Source organism: Delphinapterus leucas, chromosome 20, assembly GCF_059928025.1.
Source record: "Delphinapterus leucas isolate spDelLeu-1000000601 "Yukka" chromosome 20, BTC_Dleu_Yukka2, whole genome shotgun sequence".
Taxonomy (NCBI): domain Eukaryota; kingdom Metazoa; phylum Chordata; class Mammalia; order Artiodactyla; family Monodontidae; genus Delphinapterus; species Delphinapterus leucas.
Window position 1 is genome coordinate 6757733 of NC_143148.1, and position 20108 is coordinate 6777840.

General features: G+C 60.4%; 3 protein-coding genes across 8 annotated transcripts; all 3 read left to right on the forward strand.

Annotated features, from left to right (window-relative positions):
- The first annotated feature begins 2330 nt into the window (after positions 1-2330).
- Positions 2331-4252, forward strand: ASPDH (aspartate dehydrogenase domain containing). The gene is made up of 6 exons (XM_022586180.2): positions 2331-2537; positions 2898-3042; positions 3301-3385; positions 3478-3627; positions 3710-3930; positions 4000-4252. The coding sequence occupies exons 1-6, from the start codon at positions 2483-2485 to the stop codon at positions 4250-4252; spliced, it is 909 nt and encodes a 302-aa protein (XP_022441888.2). The 5' UTR covers positions 2331-2482.
- Positions 4253-5078: 826 nt separating this feature from the next.
- JOSD2 (Josephin domain containing 2) lies at positions 5079-9183 on the forward strand. 6 transcript variants are annotated; one of them, XM_022586153.3, is made up of 5 exons: positions 5079-5268; positions 5837-5996; positions 7543-7668; positions 8596-8790; positions 8871-9183. In XM_022586153.3, exons 2-5 carry the CDS (start codon positions 5851-5853, stop codon positions 8989-8991), a joined length of 588 nt encoding a protein of 195 aa, XP_022441861.1. In that variant the 5' UTR covers positions 5079-5268; positions 5837-5850; the 3' UTR covers positions 8992-9183. The 6 variants fall into 6 exon arrangements, with proteins under 6 accessions (XP_022441861.1, XP_022441862.1, XP_022441860.1 ...); XM_022586154.3 differs by having other exon boundaries at positions 5079-5226; positions 5834-5996; XM_022586152.3 differs by having other exon boundaries at positions 5080-5226.
- Positions 9184-12771: 3588 nt separating this feature from the next.
- Positions 12772-19535, forward strand: LOC149744579 (uncharacterized; the record flags this gene model as incomplete). Its single annotated transcript, XM_089903484.1, is given in 4 exon segments — positions 12772-13066; positions 14852-15028; positions 18509-18993; positions 18996-19535. Coding segments are annotated over 4 exon segments (1233 nt in total), but the record flags the coding sequence as incomplete, so codon positions are not given.
- Between the last annotated feature and the right edge of the window lie 573 nt (positions 19536-20108).

The window sequence follows — 20108 nt, forward strand, 5'->3', positions numbered from 1 at the left end:
ACCACAGACTGGGTGGCTCAGAACGACAGAAATTTAGTGTCTCAGTTCTAGAGTCCAAGGTCAAGGTGTGAGCAGGGCCGTGCTCCCTCTAGAACCTGTTGGGGAAGGTCCTTCTCTGCCTCTTCCAGCTTCTGGTCGCCTCAGATGTACCTTGACTGGTGGCAGTGTCACCCCAGTCTCCACAGGGCGTTCTCCCTTGTCTCCACAGCACCTTCCCTCTGTGCATGTGTGTCTCTGTGTCCAAATTTCCCCTCTTTATAAGTCATATTGGATTGGGAACCACCCTACTCCAGTACAGCCTCATCCTGGTCATCTGCAAAGACCCTATTTCCAAATAAGGTCACATTCACAGGTCGTGGAGGTGAGGACGCAATTCATCCCATCTCAGAGCCAAACCAGAGGGGTCCCATTCAAGACACTGCCGCGCGGAGAAAGCGGGTCACGTTGAAGGGGGGGCAAGGAGTGAGCTGGGGGGAGGGGCGCGCCAGCGGGGGCCAGCGGAGCAGGAGGGGGCTGCACTTTCGTCTTGTTAACTCAGCATTAGGAGGCAGAGCCCGGGCCCAGGAAGTGGGGCGGGGCGGGGCGGGGGGCTACGCTGCAGCTCAGGAGGGCAGCGCGCACGCAGAGCCCTCGGAGAGACAAAAGCCAGCGAGTGGGAGCAAATACCAGCGATCGGCTAGGCCACTGCTCAGGTGCTGGTACGGCTGGGGCAGCCCAAGGTACCAGCGTTGCCACCTCCAGAGCGCCAGGTCCCCGCCCCAGGGCCGCCGTTTCGTGCTGTCTAGACAGACAGAGGCCAGTGGAAGCAGGATGAGGCACTGCTCTGGGCAGACACAGCTGCGGACACACAGGGCTGGGCCCCCGGGAGCAGCTCTCGTCTCAGCCCCATTCTCCCCTCGGCCCAGACTGGCCCGCGTACAGGGCAGGCCTGGCGCATGCGCAGGACGGCCAGACCCTGTGGAGTCCACGACTGAAGGTGGAGCGGGCAGGAAGCCCCCACGACCCCACCGGGGCCCTGTGTCCTCTGAGAGGGCCTGGACCGGGTCCATGCGCCTGGCCCTGCGCCTCCTCCCTGCCTGTTTCTGCCCCACAGCATCTTATCTCCCCCCACCGCCCCCACCTGGAGCTCTTAAAGCAGATTCTTGCCTTATCACCCGTGGCAGCTCCCTCTGCCGCGACGTGTCTGGGGTCCCTGGCCCTATCTGTCTGGCTTGTCTGCTTGGGACTCTCCTCTAGTGCGACGCCTGGCTCCCCCTCGCTCCCGCTTTCATGCTCTCTTTCTCTCTCGTCCTCTTTCAGGGCCCCCAGATCCTGGTTGCCATGGTATCACTGCAGCGGGTACCAGGTGGTGGTGGGGGGCAGGGAGCCGACACTGCCGCAGTCTCCGCCATTTCCGATGCCAGGCACCCGCGAGGCGCCGTGGCTGGGGCTCATTGGGGGGGCACTCGGCGCCTCCACAGGCCTCGCAGGCTTCTCCTTGGCCATGGGAGGTGGGGAGAGCGGAGGGATGGGCATGGGAGTGAGAATATAAGGGGGCGAAAGAGGGGTGGCTGGTGGCATCGTGGCCGGGGGAGGGGAGGATAAAAGGTGAGAAGGCAAGGTGAACAGAAGGATGATCAGGCTGGAGGGAGGGAGGTTCGAGGAGGGGCCGGGGGAAGGGACCCCTCCATGGGAGCTGGTGGGGTTGGGGGCCCACTGAGGCTAGGATGAGCCGAACTCCAGCTCCTGCAGTCTTGTGGGGAGAGGGTCATGACCAGGCCAGGCCTCCCTCGGACCTTGGGGGAGATGAGGGCCTGGCTGGAGACAGAATGGCAGCCAGCCCAGAGGAGGCAAGGGCGGCAGCTGGAGGGATGGAGATGCAGGAAAAGGTGGAGAGACAGCGATGGGAGTGAGAGAGATCTGAGATGGAGACAGAACCAAGGGAGGAAAACACTGGAGGAGGAATGCTGACAAACACGGGTGCCAAGGCACGGGGGGGGGGGGCGGGGGGGAGCGGCCGCAGGGTGGGGATTGGAAACACAGGACCAAGGGACAGACAGAGCCCAGAGTCCCCCGTCACCATCTCCTCTCTCTTGCTCCCAACCCTGTCTACCCCAACCCAAGCAGGATGCAGTTTCCATGACAACCTGGCCGGCCAGAAAGGGGGGCAGGGGACTGCAGAGGAAATTTTCCACATCAGCAGGAAGAGGATGTGATGCAGAGAAGGAATGGGCTGGATACATGGGGGGGGCGCCACACAGGGCCCTGGAACCCCAAAACATCTCGCCCACTGCCTCCCAGGATTCTCATCCTGCCCCCAGGTGGCGCCCCCCACACCCCCATCTCTGGGCCATAGCGGGGGAGGGGAGGGTTCCAGAGAGGCTCAAGGGTCAAATGTCCAAAGTTCAGCCGCTGCCCAAACCTCGTGTGTGGGGTGAGGTGGGGGGATGGGAGGCAGCAAGCAGCTGCGGAGCTCAGACCGCAGGCCACCAAATCCAAGGGCATGGCTTTCAACACGGTCCCGAGGAAGGTGGGGATACTGGGCTACGGCCGCCTCGGTGAGTCCTTGACTGTCTGGGGCTTCTTCCCCAGGCCCCTTTCTAGAGCCTCAAAAGCCCCTGTCCTCCACAAACATACTTTTCTTCTGTGTCTTTATCTGTGGCTTGGCTGCCTCTGGCTGCCTAAGTGTCTTCCACTCCTCACTGCGGGGCTCCAGCCCCCTCAGGATCTCCGTCCTCCCCTTTCTGAGTCTGTGCCCCCCACCTAAGTTTTTGTGTCCCCCGACTCTGGGTCAATGTACTCCCTCCCTCACCTCTGTCATTCCCTCTCCGGGCCTCTGTCCCCCTCTCTCCAGGTCTCTGTCCCCCTCTCTCTGGGTCTCTGTGCCCCTCTCTCTGAGTCTCTTTCCCTCTCCCCAGGACAGTCCCTGGTCTCCCACTTGCTGACTCAGGGACCAGAACTGGGCCTAGAACTTGTTTTTGTCTGGAATCGTGACCCAGGACGAATGGCGGGGAGTGTGCCCCCTACCCTTCAGCTCCAGAACCTTGCTGCCCTTGGGGAGAGGTCAGTGACCTCGCTGTGAGAGAATGGGACTCTCTGAAGCTCCTGTTCTGGCCTCCCTTAGGTGCTGTGTGCTCTCACGTGATTCCCTTACCCTCTCTGGACCTTGGTTCACCCAAATGTGAAATAGGACAAGCCTCTGTCTTATTTCCCTTCCCAGGCCAGGGCGAAGAGTGACAGGCCTCCATAGACTCTGGGAATCTGGGGAGGGGAGGTCTAATACCTCTTCAAGGTCCTCGCTGCCTCTCTCCCCTCTCCCAGGCACCCTGACCTTGTGGTGGAAGTGGCCCATCCCAAAATAATCCACGAATCTGGGGCAGAAATCCTGCGCTATGCCAATCTCCTGGTGAGCTCTGTGTCTTCCGCCTTGGCATCACCCCGCCCTAAAGTAGGATCCATCTCCTGACCTCAGCCCCTCCCTACCTTCATCTGCCCCAGGTGGGATCCCCCTCAGCCCTGGCTGACCAGGCCACAGAGCGGCAGCTCCTGGAGGCCTCGCATTGCTGGGGCCACGCTGTGTTCGTGGCCCGGGGGGCCCTCTGGGGCACTGAGGACATCGCCAGATTGGACGAAGCCGGGGGCCTCCAGGTGAGGGCCTGCTGGGCTCCCTGGGAACCGGAGGGGGCCAACAGAGACCCCCAGTCCCCCCGACTCTGGCTCTCACTTCCAGAGCCTCCGTGTCACCATGGCCACACACCCTGATGGCTTCCGGCTTGAGGGACCCCTGGCTACGGCGCACAGCACTGGGCCTCGCACTGTGCTCTATGAAGGCCCTGTCCGCGGGCTCTGCCCCCTTGCCCCCCGAAACTCCAACACCATGGCTGCCGCTGCCCTGGCCGCCCCCAGCCTGGGCTTCGACCGTGTGATCGGAGTGCTTGTGGCCGATTTCAGGTGAGCGAAGCTGAGCGGGGGTCTGGGCTGGGGCCAGGCCAGCCGGACTGACCACCCTGCTTGCCCCAGCCTCAAGGACATGCATGTGGTGGATGTGGAGCTGAGCGGACCCCCGGGCCCCAAAGGCCGAAGCTTTGCTGTGCACACCCACAGAGAGAACCCCAGCGAGCCAGGCGCTGTCACCGGTTCTGCCACCATCACCACCTTCTGGCGCAGCCTCCTGGGTGCGGCCACGCTCCTCCCTGGCGCTCCTCTCCCCAAGCCCTGGGCTCTTGTGCTCTGCAGAGCTTGGGTCTCAGGCTCTCTGAGTCTGCAGTTCTGATTCTGTCTCTATCGATTGATCTTTATTCCTTAGTCTCCTTAACCTTCTACTACACGACGCTGAATCTTTATAGATCTTTATCTCTGTCCAAGTCTCCTCTCACCGAGCCTCTGTGTCCCCCTCTCTCTGGGCCTCTAGCATGTGAGTCTCTGTCTACCCCCCAGGTCTCTGTCCCTCTATCTCTGGAATGTGGTGCCTCTTTCTGGGTCTCAGTCCCTCCCTCTAGGTCTCCACCTTCGTCTGTCCCTTCTTCCAAGTGTCTGTCACTCCTTATCTCTCTGTCTCAGCCTTTCATTCCCCGTATCTCCTCCGCAGGCTGTTGCCACCTGCCCTCCAAGCCGGGGATCCATCTCTGTTAAGAAGCCTCCTCCTTCCCAAGAGAACATCCTCATCTCATTATTTACCTCCCACCGCCACCGTCCGGCTGCTGCCTCAGTATCCCCAGACCTCCCTCCTGTCTCAGTAAATATTGGAGACTCTTCTCCCTGCATAGTCTGGTGTCTGATCACTTGTTTCCCTTCTCTGACGTCACGCTTTGTCTTCACACTAGGCATGATGTCATCACAGGGAGCGGGCATACAGAGTAGCAACACCCCTGGAAGCTATCGCGAGAGCCTATTCACTACATTTCCCATAATCCTTCGAGTAGCGGGGGCGTGGAAGTGTGCGAAGGAGAGGGTCGCCTCAGGGCACATTTCCGGGACTCACCGCGGGGGCCGACGGAAGTTGTAGTCCCGCGTTCTCGGGGGCGACAGCGAACTTCCGGGCCACGCCGCCCGGGCGTTCCGTGCGGAGCAAGAGCTCTCGCGAGGGTCGCCGGGAGTCGTAGTCCGGATCGCGGGGGCCGCCGGGAGCTGTAGTCCGTCCCTCCTGCCCAGTCACCGCGGTGCTGCCCGCCCTGTTCTCGGAGGCCAGAGCCGCCGGCCAGGGGGATGCGGGAGCCCCCTGTTCGGGGGAACAGAGAGGCAGGCGGGGTGAGGGTCGTTGCCAGGCAACGGGCTAGCGCCACGGTTGGGGTACGGGTCGGGGAGAGGGCTCTGTTACTCGGTGTCCGGGGAGGGGGCCCTGTTGCCAGGTGACAGGAGGAGAGAACTCTGTTGGTTAGTGACAGGGGAGGGGAGTCTTCTGTTGCTAGGCGACCAGAAGAGACCCTGTTACCTAGAGACAGGGGAGGAGCCTTCCTCTATTGCTTCCTCTAAGTAACCTGAGGAGAGACTGGTTACCTAGTGGGGGGGGGGGGGTCCTCTGCTGCTAGGTAACCAGAGAGGAAGCCTGTTACCTAGGGACAGGGGAGGGGGGTTCTCTGTTGCTAGGTGACCACCATAGGGGACCCTTTCACTTAGGGATGTGGCGGGGGTGGTCCTCTGTTGCTAAGTGAGCAGAAGAGAGAGCTTTTTTCCTAGAAATAGGGGATGGAGGTACTCTGTTGCCAGGAGAGCGCCAGGAAAGCAGTCAGTGGCCCGGTGGCCGCTCAGGCTGCCTGAGCCCCCACTCAATGACGGTGCCCCCAGGGCCTGCTGGCAGGTTCGGCTTCCTGATCCCAGGGCCCTGAGTACCTTTTCCCCCACCCTCACCCCCAAGCAGGAGCCGAGCACGGCATGTCCCAGGCCCCAGGAGCTCAGCCAAGCCCGCCCTCCGTTTACCACGAACGGCAACGCCTGGAGCTCTGTGCCGTCCACGCCCTCAACAACGTCCTGCAGCAGCAGCTCTTCAGCCAGGAGGCTGCCGATGAGATCTGCAAGAGGTGACCATCACCCACCCCAACCCCTGGAGAAGCAGGGCTCACAGAGGTGGGGCAACCCACCTGGGTCTCAGCAAGGCAGGGGCAGAGCCCCGGGGCTTTCTGCTGCCCCATCCCCTGCCTGGGCTGGACTCTGGGACTCAGAGATTGAGAGTGCCTCCTACGCCTGTTCACCCCTCTCGCCTCAGCCCCAGATCAGGCCACATCCTTTTATGTGGGCCCTCATCCCCCACTCTCCTCTGGCCTCCCAGCTTCCGGTTTATCTCGTTCAGTCCAGGCTACATAGAGCTCCCGCGATGACCCTGCCCCTCCCCTGCTCTCAGTGCTCCCATGGCTCCCCAGCACCCTGGCAGAAGTCCCAAGCTCTGCAGTCTGATAACCAAAACCCTGTGTGCTGTGATCCCCACCCGTCTCTGTCACTTCATATCTCACTGCTCCCCTCCAACCAAGTTCCTCTCCAGTCCCCGAAAGAGCCCCGCCATGGTGCCTCTGGGCCTTTGCACAGGCTATTCTTTCTGCCTGGCACAGCTTTCTCCTCTTGGCAGCCTGGAATGTTCCTCCTCACTACTCAAGATTTCAAACATCACTCCTTTGTTATCTCTCTGCCAGATCCCCTCCTCTCTGTCCCCACAGCTCTGGCCCCATCATCTCCTAGACCCTCCCCTCAGCCTCTAGTCTCTCCCCTCCAGTCAATTCCCAGCATGGTCCTACACCCAGAGATGACCCTTTCTCCCCATCTCTTGCTCACAGCCCTCCTGTGCCCATGCCCCTGCCCCAGCATCCTCAGGCAAAGTCCCAGCCCCTCAGACTATTTTAGAATGTATTCATCTCCTCTGTCATTGAAAACAGGGATCAATCAACTCTTTCATGGCAAGGCCATGCTGGAGACCCAGAGATAAGTCCGCTATGAGCCCTGCGCTGAGGGAAGCCAGGGAAACAGATACACAGAAAAAGAATACACAACTTTCCCCTCTCCGACCCCTCCCCCTGCCCTGCCCACCAAAGGCCCAGAGACAGAACAAAGGTGCCATTGTCCAGAGGAGGCAGAGCCCAGAGAGACAAGTGGTGGTGGGGTGGGCCTCCTGGGCTTGGGGACAGCTGGACGAAAGGCTGGGGGTATCAGCACAGGAGATGTGGTTGGGGACAGGTGGCTGCAACGGGTGGGATGGGCCTGAAGCCAGGAGGCCAGCAGGGGACAGGTCTGCAACGCCAGGCTGAAGGGCTGGGGCTCTCTCCTGGGGTGACGGGGGTGCCAGGAAGGGCTGGGAGCAGGGGCAGGGCCGAGGCAATGCTGGGTGTAGAAAGAGCCCCCAGGAGGGGGAGGATTGGAAGCTGGGGGAGGGACAGGGCACACATCCTCGAGGCCAGGGCAGAGAGGGTACGGGGACAGGAGCAGGGCTTGGGGCTGATGAGCCACGGGGATTGAGGAGAGGGAAGAGTCCCAAGGCTGGGTGACTCACGGACCCCGGGACTCTTTGGCTTTGTGGGGGAGGGGGAGGCCTTTCCAGGGAACCCCCAACTCAGGAGGCCCTGACCACCTCCCAACCAGGTTGGCCCCAGACACCCGGCTGAACCCCCATCGCAGCCTCCTGGGCACCGGCAACTATGACGTCAACGTGATCATGGCCGCCCTGCAGGGGCAGGGCCTGGCCGCCGTGTGGTGGGATAGAAGGAGGTGCGACCGAAAGCACTGTGTCCTGTGTGCTGAGCTTGGCACAGTGGGTGTGGTGTGATGGTGGTCAGTGTGGGACAAAGCAGGAGGAGGGGATGGGTGGAAGGTTTGCATGGGTGGATCATGGACGGCTGGCAGACCGAGGGGTTGGGAGGTGGTAGAGGGATGACTCGATGGTCAGTGGGACAGGTTGATGGTAACTGGGTGAGTAAATGCATGGTGAATGGGTGGCTGGATGTGCTGGGTAGGTGGTTGGGTGATGGGATGATATGAATGGTTGGGTGGCTGAGTGGTTGAGTGAATAAAGGATGAACAGTTGGTAGGCAGTGGTTACCAGATAGGCGGTTGGGTAGACGAACGGATAAATGGATGGATGCGTGGACGGAAAGGACGAATGAAGAGTTGGGTGGACGGTGGAGAAGCCGCTGGGCTGCTGGCTGGCTGCTGGTTGATTGAATCAGTGGGTGGATGATGATGGGGTGAAGCGTTGATGGGCTGGATGGCGGGTGATTGTTAGATGGCGGGGAGGCCTGGCTGGGTGAGTGGGTGGGCGGTGCTGTATAATGATGGATAGCGGGCAGAATCAGCAGTAGATGCGTCAGGAGCGGATGGGGAACGGGGTGGGTGGTGGAGCTGTCGGGCGCTTGGATGGGGGCAGGTGCATAAGGGACGGGTAATGGATGGCCAGGCGGATGGTGGATGGTGAAGGGGGAGTTGCCGGGTGGGGGGTGGCTGACTGGGAGGTCTGGGTGGGGAGGGCGAGCAGGTGAGTAGAAGGAAGCAAGGGGTGGGTCGGTGGAAGAGAGTCCCTGGGTGGCTCGGGCAGCCACCGCTGCCACCAGCCTGGGCCCCCCACACCCGGTAACGCTGGGCTGGCGGGCGCCTGCGGAGGCCGGGCCCTGACCGTGGCATCCCTGCCCCGCCATGCAGGCCCCTGTCCCAGCTGGCGCTGCCCCGGGTGCTGGGGCTGATCCTGAACCTGCCCTCGCCTGTGTCCCTGGGGCTGCTCTCCCTGCCGCTGCGCCGGCGGCACTGGGTGGCCCTGCGCCAGGTGGACGGCGTCTACTACAACCTGGACTCCAAGCTGCGGGCGCCCGAGGTCCTGGGCAACGAGGATGGTGTCAGGTGAGGAGAGGGGGTGACTCCAGGGCTGGGCGCCAGACGCCCCTCCCCGGGGGGCACCCCCAGGCACCCCCAGGCCTCAGTCTCCTTGTTTCTCCGCCCAGGGCCTTCCTGGCAGCTGCGCTGGCTCAGGGCCTGTGCGAGGTGCTGCTGGTGGTGACCAAGGAGGTGGAGGAGAAGGGCTCCTGGCTGCGGACAGACTGACCCCGAGGAGGAGGGGACCACGGCCGCCCGCGGGCGTGGCCCCCGCGCATCCACATCCAGTTCCCAGCGCCGGGGGAAGGGCCAGGCCCCGCACCTCCTGGACCCAGCGGAGGTCCCAGCCCCTTCCTCGCATCCCCTCCCCGCCCCCCCCACATGCCACTAATGCCTCAATAAACCAGATGGATGATTTGCTCCCAGCCTGGCCTGAGTCTCACTGGGGACCCCTTTCCTTCAGTTACGCTGGTTTATCAGAGAGACCCAGGCAGGCCTGGCCAGGATCCGAGCTCTCTGCCACCTCCCGGCTTGGTCACTCATCTCTCGGGCCTCAGTTTCCTCATGGTGGTGGGCCCAAGGGAAAACAATGCAAATGCCTGCCCTCTCGAGGCACCTGGGAGAGACCAGGAGTGAACAGAGAGACGCAGTCCAGGGTGTTTAGGGAGATAAGCCCCAAGGAGAAGGAGAGGGTTTACTTCTTGACTCCCAACTCATCTACCAACTGCAGTCATGGCCCCAAAAGATGTCCAAATCCTCATCCCCGGAACCTGCGAATATGTTCAGATGCGTGGCAAAGGGGAACGGGAACGAAGGTTGCTAATCCGCTGACCTTAAAATCGGGAAATTATCCTGCATTGTCTGAGTCGGCCCGATGTAATCCTGAGGGCCATTAAAAGTGAAGCAAGCACGGGACTTCCCTGGTGGTCCAGTGGTTAAGACTCCACTCTTCCACGGCAGGGGGCATGGGTTCAATCCCTGGTCAATACCACATGCAGGGCAGTGCAGCCAAAAAAAAAAAAAAAGTGGAGGTTGGAGAGGAGAATCTCAGACATGACTAAGGAAGCAGCATCAAAGAGATGCTACACGGAGGGAGGCGCTTTGAGACAAGAGTGGTCACGGGCCAGGAAACGCAGGCAGCCTCTAGGAGGTGAAATACACAAGGAAACGGATTCTCCCCCAGGCCCCCAGAAGGAACCAGCCCTGCCCACACCTTGACTCTAACCCAGTGAGACTCATTTTGGACTTCCGACCTCCAGAAATGTAAGAGAATCAATGTGTGTTGTTATAAGCCACTACGTTTGCTAGAGTAGCCAGGGAAAGGAACACCAGGAAAAGGAACACAGCGTAGAATTCCTCAGGGCAGTGGAAGGTGTTGCTGAGGAGGTGTTTGAGCAAAGACTGGAAGAAGCGGAGGGAGAGAGGCAGGCACGGAGAGGTCTGCAGGAGAAGCATTCCAGGCAGAGAACAGGCAGTGCAAAGGTCCTGAGGCATGCTGGTGTGGCTGGAACTGAGGGAGCGAGGGAGAGAGAGGGTGGAGAGGTAACGGAGGGGGAAGATGGTGGCCAGTGGGACTTGAGCAGAGGAAGGACAGACTCCCACTGGGTGTCCTCTCCACAGTCTCCCCTGAGCAGCCCCCATCCTGTCCTGTACCCTTCCCCCAGGGCCCCCTGTCCCTCCAGGTCTGGCCTGTGCAGCTGGATGCTTGCCCTCCTCAGCTCTCGGGCTGGGAGGAAGACACAAGCAGATGGATGTAAAGACCCCCAGTCCCAGTGGTGGGGTGTTTTAATAGGGGTCCCATGGGACAAGGTGGGGGCCACAGGAAGATGAGGGGTCCTGGGGGAGCTGGCTGAGGGGCGTTCTCCAGGGAGCCAGTGGGAAGGGAGGGAGGGCCCATTCCAGAATTAGAAACAGCCCAGATTGAGACCTGGAATGTTGAGGGAGATGATTTCTCCAGTAGCTATTTGAGGAGGTGATAAAGAGATAAGGGTGGATCCTGGCAGGTCCACAGCCCACAGGGCCTCTAAGAGCAGCTGAGGGGCTGGACCTGGTCCAGGGCAATGGGTAGGGCTGTGAGCAGGGGGGCAGGTCGGTCCTGAGTGCAGAAAGACCCTCTGGGGCCACGTGGGGGAAGGCTGGAGGCTGGGAGGCCCGGGAGGAGGCTGAGGGTCCCAGTGGGAGAGGACGAGTCAGGGCCTGAGTTCAGGACCCTGGGGGCAGAGTGGAGGTGACAAGAGGATCAGGGCAGGCTCTGGGGGTGGGAGACAGGCAGGGGAGGAGGACCTAGTGTCTGGCCCTGGGGCCTGGGGGACAGATGGGACAGAGGGAGGAGGAGTGGGTGTGGGGGACATGCTGAGCTCAGGGGGATGTAAGGAGTGTGACAGGCCGGGTGACATCAGGGGAGGAGGACCAGGGTCAGGGACCCAGGAGATGGTTTTAGGGGTCATGGGCCTAAAACTGTGAGGGAGGAACATGGGCAAAAGAGGGGCCCCCCACTAGGTGGCGGGCAGATATGGGGGACCTGGAGGCACAGGGAGGCCGTGGGCAGGGAGAGGCAGGCAGGGCCCAGCTGGGGGCGTCTCCCCAGGCCCGCCTCAGGCTGTGCTCCACCCAGACAGTAAATTCTGAGAGGGACACAAGAAAGAAGGCGGGGAGCAAGCGCCAGCAGGACATGCTGACCCGTGGTGATGGGGGCACTTGGGCTTGGCGGGCTCTGGTTCCCAAGACCTCAGAGGTCAAAGGGCAAGTTGTAAAGTGAAAAGTCAAGCAGCACGTGAGGGGAAACTGCTGGGGTCCCGGGACACCCCAGCTCAGGGGTGCCCCCAACACCCGCCCAGTCTCTGACTCCCTCTGTCCCTCCCTTTAGGTCCCTCTCTTGGGCTCTCTTTCTGGGTGTTTCTGTCTCTCCGTGTCGCTCTCAGCTTCTAGGGCCCCCTCCTGCCCCCTGTGCCTGTCGCCTGTCCCATCTGGTCCCAGACAGCCTGGCGGGGCTCCCTGAGTGTTTCTATTCCTGGGCCTGAGTGACCTCCCCAGGTGCCTTCTCAGTGGCGGCCTAATATGGTCAGAGCGGGAGCCCAGAGGGCAAGGGTGGGACCTGGGAAGGGGGCGTGGGGGTCCCTGCAGCCTCCCTCCTCCTGCTCCCAGCTCCCCCCCAGGCGCTAACCCCTCCTGCTCTGCAGGCTGGGCCAGTGCATGGATTAAGCGCTTACTGTTTGCCCCTTATGGTAGGTGCAGACGGGCCCATGCAGCCTTGAAAGCCCCCACCTGCTGGGGCCACCCCACTTCTCACAAGCCTGAGTCAGGCTGTCCCTTGTCCCAGGGTGCCCAGCCAGGCTGGTCCCAGAGCATCGGTTGGCGGGGGCTCCTGGGGATCCCCAGTTTCCCTTTGGGGGTGCCCCATGCAGGCCCCCAGGGGCGTCTCTGTGCCCGCCTGGTTGCAGGAGGGAAGGAGGGGGTCCGGTCACGCGGAAGGTGCAGGGGGAGGTGACAGCTGTCCCGTGCCCCCGGGTGCTGACAGCTGAGTCCCAATTTAGCTCTTGGACAGAGCCCGGGGCTAGCCAGATAAGGCAGTGAGGGGTGCAGCCCCGCCCCCAGGGCACCCCTTAAATCACCCGGTCGGGCCCTGGGGGGTGGCCGCCAGCGATGCCAGGTGAGAGGGGCCGCGCTCCTTCCTGACTCCCCGCGTCCCGCCTGCACAGCGCTGCCCCTCTCTCTCCGACTTTCCCGTGTCTCTCTCTCTCTCTCTCTTCCTCTCGTCTCTCCATCTGTCTTTCTGTCTCTTCCGATCTCCGACCCTCCCGCTCTCTATTTCTCCCCATCCTGTTCCTAACTCTGCCTCTGTCCTTCTTTCTGTCTCTCTTGCCCCATCCTCTCTCTTGTCTCTGTCTTCCCATGTCTATCTAATCTCTCTTCATCTCTTTCTGTGTATCTCTCCTCTTTCCATTTGTTTGTCTGTCTCTGTCTCCCCATCTCTGACCCTTCCGCCCGTCACTCTCCCTTCTTCCGTGTGTGTGTGTGTGTGTGTGTGTGTGTGTCTGTCTGTCTGTCTGTCTGTCTCTCTCCTCACTTCTCTCTTGGTCTCTCTCAGTCGCTCCCTGTCTCTGTCTCTCTGCCTCTCCCAGACTTTCTCTCCCCGTCTCTCTCTGACCCTACCTCTCCATCGCCCCGGATGGAGGCCGCCTGGGGCCTCTGCTGCGGTTTCTGCTGAATAAAGCTGTTTCTGTCCTCACCTCTCCGCTCCTCTCGCCTCTTTTCCTTTCTTACTCCTCTGCCTCTGAGCTCAGCACCCCCGCCCTGAACCCGGGTGGGTGGAGGTCGGGAACCCGGGGCTGGGGTCGGGGTCGGGGTTCCTCCCTGCCAGGGACTGCAAGAAACAGAGGCTGAGAGACAGATGGAGGAGATGGGGAGAAAAACCGAGAGATGGATGCAGAGGGAGACCCAGAGACAGCAAGAGACAGGGACTCAGAGACAGAAAGACAGACGGGGATGGGGGCCATAGACTCAGAGATGGGAGAGCCAGTGGGACAGCAGGACCTAGATACGCGGAGAAACACAGAGAGTGAGACAGGGCGACATCTCCATCTCAGAGACAGGGAGATGCGGAGACACGGAGAGAGACTGGGAGGTCCAGAGACAGAGATTAGACGGTGCCCCGCATCCCCCCAGACACGGCAGACTGGTCTGGGCAGCCCCCTCCCCCTCCCGCCAGGCGGTGCCAAGCCCCAGACAACGGGCCCTTGTCCTGACAGGGCCTTGACTCTGTCGGGGCAGCTGGGGGCTGGGCTGGCTGGGCCCCGGTGTTGGGGGGGAGGGGCGGCCACCAGAAGCCTGGCCTTGGCCTCCACCCTCAGACTCTCCCTCCTCCCTCGACCTCCTCCTTCCAGCCTCCCTCTGGGGTCTCTGCCCACTCCCAGCCTGCTTTCTGCTCTGCCGGGGAAGGGGACAGGCATTTACGGAGCACCTGCTGGATGTACCTGAAATGCCTCCGGCCCCTCCCGACACCCTCTTGTCTCCCCTGTCCCTTCCTCTGTGCCCTCTGCTTGTTCTTCCTGGGCTTCTGGCTCCCTTCTTTGGAAAAGATGGGCATTTATTAAGTTCCTAGTGTTTGCCAGGCAATTTCCATACACTGTCTCTGCACCTTATACTCTTTTTGCTCTCCTGTCCCTTCCACCCTGTTTCCTTTCCCTTCTTCCTGATCTGCCTGGTCTCTCCTGCAAGGAAATGGGCATTTATTGAGCACCTACTGTGTGCTAGGGAATTTACAAACCCTGTCTCCTCTCTTATTATATATACCCTTTTCTCCCCCAATTCTTTTCTTCCTTCTCTATTCATTTCCTCTCCTTTCTGACTCTGTTCCCTCCTAGGGGAGGGAATGAACATATATTGAGGACCGTGTGCCAGGCAGTTTACACACCATCTCACCCTTCCTCACACCGTTTTCCTTCCCTGTCTCTCCTCTGTCCTCTCCTTGTCTTTCTGGGCTCTCTGGTCTCTGCCAAGGCAAGGAACACACATTTATTGAGTACCTATGGTATACCAAGCAATTGCTTGTGCTTTCTCTATTCTCCTCTCAGCCTCTCATCTCCACTGACCCGTGGTTTCTGCTGTCCTCTGCTTCTTTCTGCTCTCTGCCAGGAGAGGAACTGGGCATTTATAGAGCACCTATTGTGTGCCTGGTAATTTCCTTCCACTCCCCCTCCCCCTCGATTCTCCCTGTTCCTTCATCTCTGGCTTCTTATTTTCTGCTGTCTCTCCTTTCTTGGGGGAAGAAAACAAGCAATTATGGAGCACCTATTGTATGCCAGGCAATTTACACCCCACCTCATCTTCTCTTGCCTCTTTCTCCCTGCCCCGCTCATTCTGCCAGCTTCTCCCTTCCTGTGTTTTCTGGGCCTTCCTCGGGGAAGGGAACAAGCATTAACTGAGCACCTCTATGTGCCCCATGATTTGCCGGAACTGCCTCCTCTGACATCACCTCCTCCCTTCTGCTCCATCCTATTGCCTCCTCGGCCAACCTTCCTCTCACCAGTGTCTTCCTCTTCCTCTTGTTTGCCTTCTCTTCCAAGGAAGACAGTGTGCATTCATTGAGCACCTCCTGTGTGCCTCACCCACACACTCGCATGGTCTCTTTCTCATTTCCTCTCTTCTCCCTGGTTCCTGCTCTCCTCCAGCTTCTCCCCTTCCTCTCTGCCCTGTCAGCTCTCTCCTGGGGGAGGAACTAGGCATGTACTGAGCGCCTGCTGTGTGCTACTCCTATCAGCTGTCTGTCTGTCCCGGCTTGCCCCATAGGCCCTGCACTCCCTTCTCTCTCCCTCTCCGCTTGCTTTCCTCCTCCTGGCTGCCTCCTCTGCTCGCTGCTAGGAAGGGGGACAGGCATTTATTAAGTGCCTATTGTATGCCCACTGCTTTACCTACACTGTCTCCTTCCAGCACAGCTTCTCCTGTTCGTTCTCTCTGCTGGCGTTTCCCCTCCCCGCTCCTTTTCTTCCTGTCTTCTTTCTCCCGGGAAGAGAACCAACACTGAAGAGCACCAACCGTACGCCTAGCTATTTCCACCCCTGGCCCTCCCTCCTTTGGCTGTCTTTCCTCCCATTTCTCCTCTGTGGTGGTTTCTTCACTTCCTTTCTGACTTGGCTCCTCTCTCCTGACGAAGGGAATGAATGGGCATTGATTGAGCACCAGCTGTGTGCCAGGCTCTTCACAAGCCCAGCGTCCCCTCCTCACACTCTCTCTCTCTCCCTTTCCCTTCCTCTCTACCGCCTCTTCTCTCCCTTCCTGCTCTCCCCGTCCTCCACCAGGAAAGGGTAGAGGCACTAATTAAGCACCAACTGCGTGCTGGGCAGCTCACACGCGCTGCTGCCTCTCCTTACACCCTGTGTTCTCCCCTGCCCCCTCCTCTTCCTTCTCTGCAGCGGAGGCTCTCAATTTTTCCAGAAGGAAGGGATGTAGGCAGCGATCTCAGCCGCCACGGCTGTAGAAGGGGCCCATCATCTTCACCTCATGGTGCTGGGCACCGCGAGCTGATGACCGACTGGGGCTCCATTTGGATTTCCTCATTGGGGAAAAAAAAATGTGGATCACAATAGCCACTCCCTAGGGCGGGGGAGGGAGGGGTGACTGAAGGAGACCAGGAGAGAAAGTAGGATAGACAGTGCTAGAACATGCCCACGGGAGGGAGGAGGGAGCGCTCATTCTGCTTCTGGTCGTTGAGTCCTGACTTGTCGCCCTCGTGGCCCCCTCCCTCACCTCCCTGCGCGCTCTGCTCCGCCCCCGCCCCCACCCCCGAGAAGCAGCTGAGGAAACTGAGGCTCAGGCGGGGGGTGGGGGGGAGAATCGCCCGCCACTCGGCCCTCTCTCTCCCCCATTCTCTGGATCTCCCTCCGATTCCCAATCTCTCTCTCTCACTAGCTCTTTCTCCCCTCCCTCCCATTTTCTGGACCTCGTTCTCTCCGCACCTCTCGCTCCATCTTTTCTCTCTTTCTCTCCTGCCCCTGTCTCTCACACACTTCCTCTGCCTCTGCCCCATCCGTTTCTCTTGACACACGCATCGTCCTGCCGGAAAGGACTTCCCTCACAGTGTTGCCTTTGCTTCGCGCACACCTTGATCAGGTCCTTTTCATTCTTTCTTCCTGCAGCCGCTCCTCCTCTTCCCCCTCCTCCTCCCACTTCCTCCTCCCCCTTCTGATCTGTCTCGACCTTCTGTCCATTTGTCCGTCTCTCCACAGCCACCCGCTCACAGGTTTCCTTCCTCTCACCCTTGTCTTTCACCCTGATCCTCAGTTTCTTCCTCTTTAATTCACGCACCCCCACGCTCCTCCCCCACCCCACTTCTCTTCCTTAAACCGCGCTCCTATCCGTCCTTTACACCTTCCTCCGCCGCAGCCCCAGCTCGGCTCCCCTGCTCTGTCACTCTCAGCCTTTCTGGAAGCCCTTCTGCTTTTCCTTCTGCCTTTGCCCCGCCCCCCGCTCCTGGCTCCCACCCCGTCCATCCTCCTACCCCCGATGGGATGGGGTGCGGAGTCCCCAGCCCTGGGCTTCCCGCTCTGGGTTCTCGGGTTAGCCCTCCGCTCCCCCTTCCTCGGCTGCTGCGGTGTCTCCTCTCTCTACCCTTGTCCCCTTCGCCTCGTCCCTATTCCTCACGTTTACCTCTCACACCAGCCTCTCCTGCTCCTCCCATGTCCCCCACAGGGGCTCCTATTTCCTTCCCTTCCTAGCCTCGCTCTCACTCAGTTTTCCTTGTATCTTCTTTCCATTGACTTTTTACTCCTGACTCTCTCCTCCGCCGTCTACCCCCCCTCCCCGCCTCTCTCCCGGCGCTGCCCTTCCTACCACCCTGTCCTTGTGCCCTCCCTTCCCTGGCGTGAGGGGCCAACCGCCCCCTCAGCCCTCACCGCATGCCTCGTCTCCGTCTCTCATGGTCTCTTTCTCCCACACCTGCTCCCATACACCTGGGGTTTGCAGCGTCTCCCCTCCCCGCTCTCCCTGCCCCCGTCCCCCGTCCCTGTCCCGTCCTTGCTCGACTCCCACAGCTGGGGAGGCCCGTGCGGTAACCAACGGGGGCGGGACGGCTGCGTCCCCGCGCTGGTGGTATTTTTATCCTGCCTCGGAACAGACGGTCCTGTGATTAATGTTTCACAGCTTACGGAATTCATTTCATGTTCTGCCAGGTCCTGGGACCATCAGCTGCACGTTTCTGCCGCCTGCAGCTCATCGTTAACTGGGACACGGGGACACTGTCCCGTGACTTAGCGCGTTATCACTCGAGAGGGGGCAAACCGTCCCTTCCCTCCTCTGTCTCCCTCAGTTTCTCCCTCTCTCCCCGCTTCTCCTTTCTGAGCCCCACTCCTTCTCTCCCCCCTTCTCCTTTCTGAGCCCCATTCACTCTCTTCCCCCTTCTCCTTTCTGAGCCCCATTCCTTCTCTCCCCCCTTCTCCTTTCCGAGCCCCACTCCTTCTCTCCCCCCTTCTCCTTTCTGAGCCCCACTCCTTCTCTCCCCCCTTCTGAGCCCCATTCCCTCTCTCCCCCCTTCTCCTTTCTGAGCCCCACTCCTTCTCTCCCCCCTTCTTTCTGAGCCCCATTCCCTCTCTCCCCCTTCTCCTTTCTGAGCCCCATTCCTTCTCTCCCCCTTTCTCCTTTCTGAGCCCCACTCCTCTCCCCCCTTCTCCTTTCTGAGCCCCATTCCTTCTCTCCCCCCTTCTCCTTTCTGAGCCCCACTCCTTCTCTCCCCCCTTCTTTCTGAGCCCCACTCCTTCTCTCCCCCCTTCTGAGCCCCACTCCTCTCCACCCCTTCTTTCTGAGCCCCATTCCCTCTCTCCCCCCTTCTCCTTTCTGAGCCCTATTCCTTCTCTCCCCCCTTCTCCTTTCTGAGCCCCACTCCTTCTCTCCCCCCTTCTTTCTGAGCCCCATTCCCTCTCTCCCCCCTTCTCCTTTCTGAGCCCCATTCCTTCTCTCCCCCCTTCTCCTTTCTGAGCCCCATTCCTTCTCTCCCCCTTCTCCTTTCTGAGCCCCATTCCTTCTCTCCCCCTTCTCCTTTCTGAGCCCCATTCCTTCTCTCCCCCCTTCTCCTTTCTGAGCCCCATTCCTTCTCTCCCCCCTTCTCCTTTCTGAGCCCCATTCCTTCTCTCCCCCTTCTCCTTTCTGAGCCCCATTCCTTCTCTCCCCCCTTCTCGTTTCTCAGCCCCATTCCTTCTCTCCCCCTTCTCCTTTCTGAGCCCCATTCCTTCTCTCCCCCTTTCTCCTTTCTGAGCCCCACTCCTTCTCTCCCTCTTTATTCACCTGGCTCTTTCCTGTCACACCTTTGGCTTTGTTCTGTTTTCCCTGCTGTCACTTTCTTCTCTCCCTCAGTCACCAAATGCCCTCGGGATGGCCGCCCGGGTGTCGAGGAGGGAGACTGTCCTCCGTGGGCCTGGCTGGGGTCTGAAGAGCCACCGCCCACCCCTCCCGGTGCCTCCTGGCCTCGCGCTGCAGCCTAGTCTCGCCTTACTTTCCACTTTTCTCATTTCCTCCGTGTTCCCCGGTCCCTTCTTGCCACCACGTGCCTCCCTGCTGGCCTCCCTCCATCCTCTCCTCAGCCTGGACCTCCCCCTCCCTCCGCCCCTCCCCTTGGCCTCCAAGAGTGTGTGTGTGTGTGACACTGGCGGGACGCCTCTCTCTCCCTTTTCCTCCTCCTCTCTCCCCCCTCCCTCCATCCTTTTCTCTCTCCTTTCCTCCTCTCCCACTCTCTGCCTCTCTTTCCGTCTCTCTCCGTGCCGTCTCTCACACCCGTTCTCTCTCTTACACACATATATACACACACTCACTCATTCTCTTCTCATCTTCTTTTTACCGTATCCCCTCCATCCTTTTCTCTCTTCCTCGGTCTCTCCTCCCCTCCCTCTCGGGTCTCCCTGAATCTCTCCCTCTTTCCCCCCCACCCCGGCTCTCTGGGAACCTCCCCAGGGCTCACACCCCTTCTCTCTCCGCTTGCTTGTCTCCCGGCTCGTCCCCTCCCTCTCGGGTCTCTCTCCTGAGCGGTTCTCTCCCCCCTTCGCCCCATCTCTTCTCTCCTCCAGCCTCCCTGTCTCCCTCTTTTCTTTCTCCCGCTCCTGTGTCTCTGCCCTTGGCTTTCTCTCCTCTCCTGTCTCCCTTCTACTTTCTCTATCTTGCTTCTCCTCTGCCTCTTTCCTTTTTTCCACTTGCTCCCTTCATCCTCCCCGCTCCAGTTCGCCCCTTTTCTCTCTTTCAAAACCACTTGCCTCTTCCTCTCCTGCTTCCCCCCCTCTGGTCTCAATGCCCCTTCCCCCCTCTCCTGCTTCACCCCCCTCTGGTCTCAATGCCCCTCCCCCCTCTCCTGCTTCCCCCCCTCTGGTCTCAATGCCCCTCCCCCCTCTCCTGCTTCCCCCCTCTGGTCTCAATGCCCCTCCCCCCTCCTGCTCCCCATCCTCAGGTCTCAATGCCCCTCCCCCCTCTCCTGCTTCCCCCCTCTGGTCTCAATGCCCCTCCCCCCTCTCCTGCTTCCCCCCCTCTGGTCTCAATGCCCCTCCCCCCTCTCCTGCTTCCCCCCTCTGGTCTCAATGCCCCTCCCCCCTCTTCCCTCCGTTTCCTCTTCTGTCTGCTCATCCTCCCGCTCCTCCCCTCTGTGCTCCTGGCCGCCCCGCCTCTTCTCTCCCCTCTCTCTGTTCGTTTCCTCTTTCTTTCCTTCTTTCTTCCTCCTCCTATCTCTCTCCGACCCTCTCCCTTCCCGTCCCCTCCCCATCCCTCCCCAGCTCTCTTTCCACCTGTTTTCCTTGTTTCTCCCTCTCTGCCCCCTTCTCTCGGGGCCTCCCTGTCTCTGCTCCTCCCACTTCTCTGCCTGTCCTCCCCTCTGA